The sequence below is a fragment of the Centroberyx affinis genome, unplaced genomic scaffold (assembly GCF_046629955.1).
Source record: "Centroberyx affinis isolate AG114_WGS23_722 - 3 ecotype Tasmania unplaced genomic scaffold, CSIRO-AGI_Caff_v1 ptg008787l_1, whole genome shotgun sequence".
Taxonomy (NCBI): domain Eukaryota; kingdom Metazoa; phylum Chordata; class Actinopteri; order Beryciformes; family Berycidae; genus Centroberyx; species Centroberyx affinis.
In genome coordinates, this window is record NW_027284315.1 from 812 (window position 1) to 12500 (window position 11689).

General features: G+C 45.0%; 1 protein-coding gene across 1 annotated transcript; it reads right to left on the reverse strand.

The window, feature by feature from the left end:
* Nucleotides 1–720: 720 nt before the first annotated feature.
* On the reverse strand, nucleotides 721–10450 carry kiaa0586 (KIAA0586 ortholog; the record flags this gene model as incomplete). Its single annotated transcript, XM_071514435.1, has 8 exons — nucleotides 10311–10450; nucleotides 7428–7596; nucleotides 5663–5982; nucleotides 3327–3399; nucleotides 2330–2545; nucleotides 1962–2211; nucleotides 950–1135; nucleotides 721–836 (listed from the first exon to the last, which is right to left on the reverse strand). Coding segments are annotated over exons 1-8 (1470 nt in total), but the record flags the coding sequence as incomplete, so codon positions are not given.
* Nucleotides 10451–11689: the final 1239 nt, after the last annotated feature.

The window sequence follows — 11689 nt, forward strand, 5'->3', positions numbered from 1 at the left end:
GGGTAATCGATACTACAGAAAATATTGCAATATGTGCGAAATATCGTATTATTCGATATTCCTGAATTTCATTTTGGATCAATATCGTGCGATCTACAGGAAGACGTCAACACAAAACACAGAGTGAAAATAGAAATATACAGAAAGTTGAAATCTGTCAGATTAGGGCTGAACAATTAATCGAAATTTTATCAAAATCACAATATGGCCTACTGCAATTTTCAAATCGCAGGAGGCGCAATATTTGTTAAAGGTGAAATGTGTGAAAATATCATTTTAAAGTAAATATTGTGGTGCTGCAGAGATGTCCTGGCCTACACATCATATTCTACAGACTGAAGAAAACATCTTTGTTTGGTACAGATCCCCGCAAAAATCACACCATAATCATTTTAATACGTTTTTCAATGAAAATGAGAATAATGATGTAAAAATTATCATTCCCTCTAATATCGCAAATCATATCGCAATTGCAATATCAGTCAAAATAATCTCAATTAGATATTTTTTTCAAATTTGTTCGGCCTGTTCGGCCTAGTCATACCGCCGAAAATATTGCATTATTTGCGAAATAACGCGGTATTTGATATTTCTGAATTTCCCTCAGGGATCAATAAAGTGCAAACTTAATCTTAATTTACAGTGATGTTCAGTCATAAACTGACGCCTTTGACAGATTTTTGGTTCAACATGTGGTTAAAAAAAAAAAATGCGGTTCACCTCAGCTGGTCTGAGCTCCACGGCGGCCATGTTGGATGTCGGGGGTGCCGGGGGGGGCGTGGCCTCCTCCGGACGCTCAGAGAGGAGAAACCTGGAGGAGTCGACCCTGGGCTGACCTGGAGGGGGGGGGGGTAGATGGATGATGTCATGTTTTATTGATTTATTGGATCTCAGATTTGTCCGCTGCACAGAAATGAGAATATGGAAAAAATATCAGAAAGCAGCTGACCCAGTGGGATCGCCATGGCAACAGGGAGACTCTCCGCGGGGGTCGCCGGGAGGTCGGCGGGGTCGGCGGAGGTCGCGTGGGAGGAGCTGAAGACGTGGCGAGGCGGTTGCCCGGGTGACGGGTGGAGGGGCGGGGCTGTGGGCGGAGCTAAGCTGGTCTGAGTCTTACAGGACTTCAGCTTCACTCCTGACACACAAAGAGTCAAACCAGAGAAGATATTAAAGTCAACATCTGATTATTTCTAATGCACAGTGTTGAGTAACAGGCAGCACAGCACATGTGAATAAAGTAGAATACATACAGGCAGTGGAAAATTATTCCAACTCTGCACTTACTGGACTGGAGAGACATTCTGAATAATAAATTAGACTCTTGCTTTGTTCATTTTTTTTCACTGTTTATCTTTAGATGTCAGATTTACACAGGGTTTGGTTTGGAGTTTAGTTCCTTGAGATTAATTTTTGCCTTTCTTAGACAAGTGAAAATGGAGAGAGAGAGACAGGAAAGACTGGGGGAGAGAGAGAGACAGACGAGAGAGAGAGAGAGAGAGAGAGAGAGAGAGAGGGAGGGAGATAGAGACAGACAGAGAGAGCGAGAGAGAGAGGGAGGGAGGGAGACAGAGAGAGAGAGAGACAGGAAAGACTGGGGGGGAGAGAGAGAGAGAGAGAGACAGACAGAGAGAGAGAGAGAGAGAGAGACAGGAAAGACGGGGAGAGAGAGAGAGAGACAGACAGAGAGAGAGACAGAGACAGACAGAGAGAGAGACGGAGACAGACAGAGAGAGAGAGAGACAGGAAAGACTGGGGGAGAGAGAGAGAGAGAGAGAGACAGACAGAGAGAGAGAGAGAGAGAGAGAGAGAGGGAGGGAGGGAGACAGAGACAGACAGAGAGATGCCATGCTTTAAGACTGTCCCAGTCTGTCCCAGTCTGTCCCAGCCTGTCCCAGCCTGTCCCAGTCTGTCCCAGTCTGTCCCAGCCTGTCCCTGGCCTGGCGGTCTGGCGGCCTGCTGACCTCTGATGCTCTCCACCAGGCGGGGGCGGGGCGTCTTGGTCCGGGGCGAGGCGGGCGAGCTGAAGCGGAGGTAGGGACTCTTCTTCAGAGTCCGTCTGTGGCCTTCGTACAGCGCTCTGCCGTACAGACGCAGCAGGTAACTCTCTCCCTCCGGATCGCTCTGTCGCTCTCTCTCCCCGTCTCTCTGTCGCTCTCTCTCCCCGTCTCTCTCTCTGTCTCTCTCTCCGGCTGCAGGCTCTGGTCGCAGGTTCTGGGTTTGGAAACAGACTAATAATTCTCCACTGTCTGTCTGTCTGTGAGGCAGAGAGGCACAGAGGATGATGTTCACATTACGCTGCAGAATCAGATCGAATCAGATCAGATCTCACCAGTCTGCGTCCAGCTGTCTGTCCCTCTGGTCTGTCCGTTTGTCCCCTGCTTCCTCTCACCACCACCTTACTTCCTGGTCCTCTGGGCGCGCTCAGTGGCCTCCCCTTCGCCCCCCCGCTCCTCCCGGTGTTCCTGCTCCCAGCGGCTTCCTGTTGGAGCGCGAGAGGAGCGTCTCTGGCTCTGGATCTGACAAAGCCTTCTGTGGCCATCTCAGCCTGGAAGAGGAGAAGAAGAAATAAGAGAGACTGTCCACCAGGAACCTCTCTTTCAGGTTGGTTCTCCATCAGGAGCCTCTCTTTAAGGTTGGTTCTCTACCAGGAACCTCTCTTTAAGGTTCTAAATCCATCAGGAACCTCTCTTTAAGGTTGGTTCTCCATCAGGAACCTCTCTTTAAGGTTGGTTCTCTACCAGGAACCTCTCTTTAAGGTTCTAAATCCATCAGGAACCTCTCTTTAAGGTTGGTTCTCCATCAGGAACCTCTCTTTAAGGTTGGTTCTCTACCAGGAACCTCTCTTTAAGGTTCTAAATCCACCAGGAACCTGTCTTTAAGTTCTAAATCCACCAGGAACCTCGCTTTAAGTTCTAAATCCACCAGGAACCTCTCTTTAAGGTTGGTTCTCCACCAGGAACCTCTGTTTAAGACTGGTTCACCACCAGAAACCTCTCTTGAAGACCGGTTCTCCATCAAGACCTCTCTTTAAGGTTCTATATCCACCAGGAACCTCCCTTTAAGGTTCTATATCCACCAGGAACCTCCCTTTAAGACCGGTTCTCCACCAGAAACTGAGATCCACCAGGACAGAGATCTCCTGTCAGATGGGATGAAAGCAGTGATGCTGAGGAAACTGTCTTGGTGCTTTTGGCCTTCAGCAGTGAGGACTTCTGTGATGCTGAACCACAGAACTACACTACCCATAATCCCAGTGGAGAACACCCTCCAGGGTATAGAGCAGCCTGTAGAGAATATATTATAACCTGTAATGAGATCAGGCTGACCTGGATGTCTCTGGTCAAGGTGCTGATCCAGGCGTCCACCGTCTTCTTGATCCGAACCTCCTCGGTCCAGTCTCTGCAGAAAACATACTGAGATATTACCAAGGTGGAACTTCTGCAGTGTGTGTTGGTTGGAAAAGATGATTTCAAAACACAAGAAAACAACATATTGGTCCTTCAGTTTGGCTCTAAGTCAGAGTTACAGGTTCGATTCCTGCCGGTGTGTTCTCTCTCGGTTCTGTATGGCGTTTGGGATAAAAGTCTCCAAAACGACAGAAATAATCTAAATGTCTTCTTCTGTGGTGTTACATACAAGCGGATGTCTTCAGATAGGAGACAAACCATAAATGACTTCTTCTGTGGTGTTTAATGTTGGCAGATTTTAGAGGATATATCCTGCAGCGAGGCCAGAGGCTCGTGACAAATCACAGAGGAAAGTTAATCAGACATGAACCGGTGTGTGTGTGTGTGTGTGTGTGTGTGTGTGTGTGTGTGTGTGTGTGTGTTATTGTATATGTGTATGTGCGTATATTGCAATTTTAGCTCCCACAATTAGTCAAGGTGTCGAAATAAGATGCAAAAAGGAGAGGAAGATGATTTTGTTTTTCAAATCATGGAGACAAATAATTTTGATGGAAAGAGAAACAGTTGAAGATGGAAGATGGAGAGACATAGAGCGAGAATTAAGATTTGAGAGAAAAAGGAGAGAGAGAGAGAGAGAGAGAGAGAGAGAGAGAGAGAGAGAGGGAGAGAGAGAGAGAGAGAGAGAGGGAGAGAGAGAGAGAGAGAGAAGGAGAGAGAGAGAGAGTCTGTCAGCTGTCAATCAAAGTGATTGTTTAGTTCAGCTTCGCCTCTTCACCGCCTGCAGAACGCTCTGAGGCCTGCTGTCAATCAACAGAGGATAAACACACACACACACACACACACACACACACACACACACACACACACACACACACACACAGGATCCAGGCTGTTTCATGTGTTTCAACACACAGCCAACAGCATGGTTTTGCAGTTTCTGCTGACATGCTGGAAAACTGAACAACAACATGTCATCCAGTCACCAACAAAACATTTTGCATCAGAGTTACAACAATGAGAATATAGTTTAGCTGTAGATTAGACATTAAGTTAGCATTAGCTGCCTGTTAGCAGACAGATGGTTAGGGGTAGATATAGGGCTGAACGATTTTGAAAAAATATCAAATTGTGATTATTTTGACTGATATTGCAATGGCGATATGATTTGCGATATTAGAGGGAATGATAATTTTTACATCATTATTCTAATTTTCATTGAAAAACGTATTAAAATGATTATGGTGTGATTTTTGCGGGGATCTGTACCAAACAAAGATGTTTTCTTAAGTCTGTAGAATATGATGTGTAGGCCAGGACATCTCTGCAGCACCACAATATTTACTTTAAAATGCTATTTTGACACATTTGACCTTTAACAAATATTGCACCTCCTGCGATTTGAAAATTGTAGTCGGCCATATTGCGATTTTGATAAAATTTGGATTAATTGTTCAGCCCTAGTTAGATACCTGTTAGTGGACATTAAGTTAGCATTAGCCACCTGTTAGCTAATCTCACGTAGCCACACCTCCGTCTCAAACAACAGGACTGGAGAAATTTAAACACAACAGCTAGTGAGAAAAGGGTGGAGACACTGAAGGCTGTCGTCATTCAAACAGTCAGATGTCACGAGGGCGGAGCTGTGGGCGGAGCTGTGGGCGGAGCTCGCACTGCTGCTCACTTGTTTACTGTTGTAGCAACAACAAAGAAGCTCCTATAGTTAGCTAGCTCACAAAACAAAATTTTACATAGGCACAGTTTAAACAAAGTGCAGCAAAATGTTCAGACACTTTTATGTCACTTGCTTAATTTACCCAAATATATATTATATGTATATTGACTTGAATTTACTTGGCAAAGTAGCTAACGTTGCCCAAGCTAAAGATGGAACCTTGTTCTACCCAGCAGAAAAACAAACCAGAACATGCCTTTTTTGGGGGCTTGTGGGAGAATCCTGTTTGAAACTCAGAGCCAATCAGAGCTGACTTGGGCTCAGCAAGGTCTTGTTATCCCACATTTTATCGAGGAATTTCTCCAGACCTCAGTCGATTGAGCCGGCGGCGTGGCTACACCTAGCAGACATGATGTTAGCATTAGCACCTGTTAACGGACATAAAGTTAGCGTTAGCACCTGTTAGCGGACATAAAGTTAGCGTTAGCACCTGTTAGCGGACATAAAGTTAGCGTTAGCACCTGTTAGCGGACATAAAGTTAGCGTTAGCACCTGTTAGCGGACATAAAGTTAGCGTTAGCACCTGTTAGCGGACAGCGCCTCCAGCTGGCAGTGCAGAACCTCTCCGGTCTTGGCCCTCAGCAGAGCCTCCAGGTTCTCCTCCAGAACTTTCCGCTGTCTCCGGACCCGACGGAGAACCCGACCAGCCTCCTCCAACATGGACGGAACCACCGGCCTCCGCTGCAGCAGAACCGACTGGGACTGGGTTTGTTGGGAATGGGCTGGGTGAGACTGGGTTTGTTGGGACTGGGTTTGTTGGGACTGGATTTGTTGGGACTGGGGTAGTGGTTGTTGGGTCTGGACTGGTGCAGCAGGACTCGTGGTATCCAGCATCTCTTCTGGCTGTTGATGACAGACAGAAATCCACCAGTTTATAAAGAATTTTCTCCAGTTTAGATGGAATTTTTCCTAAGGATTTTTCAGATATTTTGAATAATGGTTGTGAGATGTTTTTTGTGAACTGCAGCTCTATTTGCTTTATACATTTTAACAGATGAGTGTCAGTGAATATCCAGCCACTTTTCTGCTGCTGATTGAGCCAGACCTGGTGCCAGTTTTGTTATCACTAGGTAGCTCTATATAAGCAAGCCCTTCTACTTGGCTCTATATGCCCTGATGAAGTATAGTTGAAACGTGTTGCCCATACAATAAAGGCTTTTTAACTTTTTCAGCAAAGAAGTGTGCCTTGGAATTTATTTGGAGGATCAGCCATCCCAGCCACTAGAGATGAGCTGTATTCCCTTCTCTGTCTATAGACAGAAATCCACCTTCAGTGTTTCCCATATAACATAAAAACCAGGTACCAGCTCCCTGCCAAGGGGTCAGAGAGCCTGTCTAAAACTGATTTCCATAAACAGGGATGGAACTTTAACTCGCCGCTCGCCAGCGGTGAGAACCTTTTAACCTTTTAACCTTTTAACTTTTTAACTTTTTAACTCGCTCAAGCCGAATATTTAGTCTAATGGTCCAGGTGGTGAGTGAGCTTTAACGAAGATATTTTCAATACGAGAAGTTGGTCACTTCTGTTCTGTTGTGTGAGACGGTTCCACCTTAAGCCTGTGAGTGTGTGTCCATACCTAGAACTACACACATCCATTCACCATGTCACTGATGTGCTCTCCAGCCCCCTCTGCTCTGTAACTCCTCCCCTTTTCCTTCATAACGCCGTACGTCTATTCCAGAAGACGAGCTCCGTCCTCCAAGTTGATTTGGATGCCGGGGATTTGATCTTTCCTGTATTTACAGATCAGAACTGATCTAAGGAACCATCTGAAGGAGAAGCACCCGGCAGCTCGCTTGAGAATATCCATCGATGGATCTTCTCCTGAGGACTTTTTCAAATCGGAGGACATTCGGGTTCTTCTTTAGAAAGCCAAGGAAACTCAAAACTCTTTGTCATGTGACTCAACTTTCTGACAGACTCAGTGGAGTTTCTAAGTTGTTACTGTTGTAAAAATAAAGTCGTTTCCAGAATAGTTGAGTTTAGTTTTCTTATTGAGTACCTAGAAGACACATGCAGCTTCACCCAGAAACCTTCCAGAAGTTTCCAGTCGGCTCTGGAGTCGAAGTCTCAAAATAAATGTGCTGAAGATTTATTGATGTTCTAATACTGCAAGTAGAACCGTTAACAAAGTATTACTCTATTCTACTCTGTAATCTATTCTACTATTCTATTCTACTCTCTTTGTTCTGCTTTATTCTGTTCTACTGTAATGCATTCTATTCTGCTCTACTATATTCTAGTCTCTTCTTCTCTGTTCTACTGTATTCTGTTCTACTCTACTCACCGTCAGCAGGTTCTGCATCTCAGTCTTCAGTCGTCCCATCTCCCTCAGCATCTCATTGGCTCTCCACGCTGCAGCCTGGCTGTGATTGGCTGAGGCCTGCGACTGACTTCCTGTAACCGGCTGGGTTGCCGTGGAAACGTTGGGAACGCTTCGGTGATGCTGGTCGTCCCTGAAGAAGAAGAAGAAGAAGAAGAAGAAGAAGACCAATAGCGATCAGTAGAGTCAGGATTAGAGACCAGAGAGACTCAGAGGTCAGAACAGTCAGAGGTCAAAGATGGAGGACAGACACTTTCAACAGGATTTCAGTGTGAAAACTGGATTAAACCGGGACAAATTTCTGCAACTTTTCACTTAAAAATATACTAAAATATATATGCTGATGAAAGTATAAATGTTTTTTATGTTTTTATTGAAGCTCAAATGATAATCATAACTTTGCTTCTGATTTTTTAAGTGAATAAACAACATGTACAAAAAATTATGGACAGACAGACCGGGAAGAAAAAATGAAAAATGTGTGGAAACTATAAATGGGCAGAAAAATAAAAATGACAGCAGGAGATTCAGAGTTCAGAGACATGAAGTCCAGCAGACTCAGGATCAGACTGTAGCATCTGTCATGTGACTGACTGTCAGTGTCAGCAAAGTAAAACATCAGAGAATCAAACCAACCTGCTGCTGACAATTCATCACTTTTATCTGATTTACTGTCCAACTGTCAACAAATGCCACTGAATGTAGACAATCTGTCAATATCACTACATTTATAAATACATTGAAAATAAACCTGTAGAAGATGGTGAAAAAATTAAGTCCTCTAAAAACTGTTTTTAAGACATTTTAATACGTTTTAAGGCCTTAACTGGAGCCGATTTAAGAGTTTTCAGACATTTCAAGGATCCAGTCGAACATTTCCACAGCAGGACTGATCTGCTGGGATTAGACTGCATTACAATATCAAATGGAGCCATGTTGGAGGATATGAATATCACAGAGATATTACTACAAAACACACACACACACACACACACACACACACACACACACACACACACACACTCTCTAACAGGCCCTGGAGGGAGCTGTTTCTGAATGTCAATGAGACTGTTCTGTTCTTTATACTTGGTGTGTGTGTGTGTGTGTGTGTGTGTGTGTGTGTGTGTGTGTGTGTGTGTGTGTGTGTGTGTGTGTGTGTGTGCTGATAGATTAACATGCAGGTGAATGTCAGCCTCAGTATCTGGGAAGCAGAACTCTGACGCCTCAAGTAGATCTGAAAGTAGAAAATAAAAATTAAATCTAGAAAATACTATATAGCATTGCAAATCATTTATTAAAGCTGTCAGAAACAAACAACGGACCTATCCAAAGGAATAAAAGATAAAAAGAAAGCTGTAAAGAGAAGTTCCCCGTGGATATAGAACCTTAAACAGAGGGTTGATGGGATACCAGAAGGACAAAATGAAACAAAAAGGTTGTCTGGTTTCAAGCTATTGGTATTCAGCTCAGACACACACACACACACACACACACACACACACACACACACACACACACACTCCTCATTAATATTCATCTCCACCCGTTACTACAAAGCTCATGAATTATTGGTGGCGTGTAAAGGTCTTTTCCTGAGAACAGAGAGGAGAGGAGAGGAGGAGAGGAGGAAGAGAGGAGATGAGGAGAGGAGACAGAGAGAGAGAGAGAGAGAGAGAGAGAGAAGAGAGGAGAAAGAGGAGAGGAGGAAGAGAGGAGATGAGGAGAGGAGAAGAGAGATGAGGAGAGGAGAGGAGAGAGAGAGATGAGGAGAGGAGAGGAGAGAGAGAGAGAGAGAGAGAGAGAGAGAGAGAGAGAGAGGAGAGGAGGAAGAGGAGAGGAGGAAGAGAGGAGATGAGGAGAGGAGACAGAGAGAGGAGAAAGAGGAGAGGAGGAAGAGAGGAGATGAGGAGAGGAGAGGAGAGAGAGAGAGAGAGAGAGAGGAGAGGAGAAAGAGGAGAGGGGGAAGAGAGGAGATGAGGAGAGAGGAGAGGAGAGGAGAGAGGAGATGAGGAGAGAGGAGAGGAGAGAGAGAGAGAGGAGGAGAGGAGAGGAATGGAGCCTCCTTCTTTCCCTATTTCAGTTTCATCTCTCCTCCTCTCCTCTCCTCAATCAGCATCGCTCCTCTCTGTCGCCAGGGGAAACCACTGAGGTGTTGCCTAGCAACAGTGACAGCAGGGATCGGCTGAGGCAGGTAAACGGCTGTGTGTGTGTGTGTGTGTGTGTGTGTGTGTGTGTGTGTGTGTGTGTGTGTGAGCGGCTAAATGAAGGAGTTGATGGTTATTGTGGTAACCATATCATCTGCACCCATCACCTATACAGAACACACACACACACACACACACACACACTCTCTCTCTCTCTGTCCTCTGACTGACTCCAGAGGCAGCAGACCGCAGCGAGACGCTGAGCGCCAGACGGACGCAGCTAATGGGCTTTTCCTGTGTGTGTGTGTGTGTGTGTGTGTGTGTGTGTGTGTGTGTGTGTGTGTGTGTGTGTGTGTGCAGTCGGCAGCCATCAACTTGGTGATTAGTAAGAATGAAACATTCACCAAACAAAAATAACCAACACTCCCTCATTTAGCAACTGACACACACACACACACACACACACACACACACACACACACACACACACACACACACACACACACACACACACACACACACACACACACACACACACACACACACACACACACACACACACACACACACGGGTGTGACTGTCTCCTTTGTTCTCTGGATGGTCTATAGATCTACAGACAGTATGGATGGGTTCAGTTTTATTGTTGACTGTTTTCCTCTTTGTTTCTTCAGGTTAGCTAGGTAACACTGATTAGACAGTTGCCTAGCAACCAGAATGATGTCACACTCCTCATGACCTTTGACCTCCTGCTCTATGTTATCACAATGCTCAGCTGAGCTTTGAGTCTGAGCAGAGAACAGACTGCTGGAGGGAACCTTCAGAACGGTTCTCTGTAGCACCATGATCAAATGGTTCTGGATAAAGTGATATCTTCTCTTCTCTTATCGTATGGTGCTGTAAGGAACCATGTTAGAACGTATGAACTGTTCCAAACAGAACAGCAGAATTAAAAGTACAGTTTAAGAACCACACTGGGTTCTGAGAGTCATCATGGTTCTACAGAGAACCAACACACTGAGCAGAGGAAGAACCCTGCTGGTTCTGAGGACCAGAGGTCACATTTACCCCCAAGGTCATCAGAGCTTCGTCTCCATGGTAACTGGCATCTCCGTGGCGACGGCCCGTGACCGTGCAACATGACAGAGGGACGACATTGTTGCTATGGGTTACCAATCCAGCATTCTGGAGGATATTATGGGATGAGAGGGAGGGAGAGTCTGATAAAGAAAACACTGTTATCTATCTATCTATCTATCTATCTATCTATCTGTCTGTCTTTCTGTCTATCTATGTTCATCAGATTGGCTCGATGAGACTAATAAGGAGAAAGTGTAAACTGATCAGATGTCAGTTTCTGTCCAGTCTGACCTCATAGAAATGAACTGAGGAACAGTCTGGAAACCACTGACGACTTCTTCTTCGTCTTCGTCTTCATCTTCTTCTTCTTCTTCTTCTTCAGATGTTACAGTTACAGATATTAGAAACCAGTCTGAACCAGTTTGAATGAAGCTGTAGTGAGAAGCTCCAGGCCCATGACTCAGCAACTTCTCACTTCAGCTTCTTCTGCTGTGTAACTGCTCAAATAAAGCTTTTCTATCAGCTGACAGACTTCAGTAGTGTTTTTTTTATTATTATTCAACGATCTGATCACAGATTTACTGTAACATTGATCAATACACACTGGTTGTCTATGGGAAGAGCTGAACCTGAACTGATGCTACTGAGACCAGGATGGATGAATATGGAGAAGTGTGTTTATTGAGTAAGTCAGTGAGTGACTCAGTGAGTAAGTCAGTGAGTCACTCACTGACTTACTCACTGAGTCACTCACTGACTTACTCACTGACTTACTCACTGAGTCACTCACTGAGTCACTCACTGACTTACTCACTGAGTCACTCACTGAGTCACTCACTGACTTACTCACTGAGTCACTCACTCACTGAGTCACTGAGTCAGTGAGTTCAGTTCTGCAACACAGGGAGGGGAAGGAGCAACAGGCAGTAGTAACAGTAGCAGTAGTAGCAGTAGTAGTAGTAGCAGTAGTAATAGCAGTAGTAGTAGCAGTAGTAGCAGTAGTA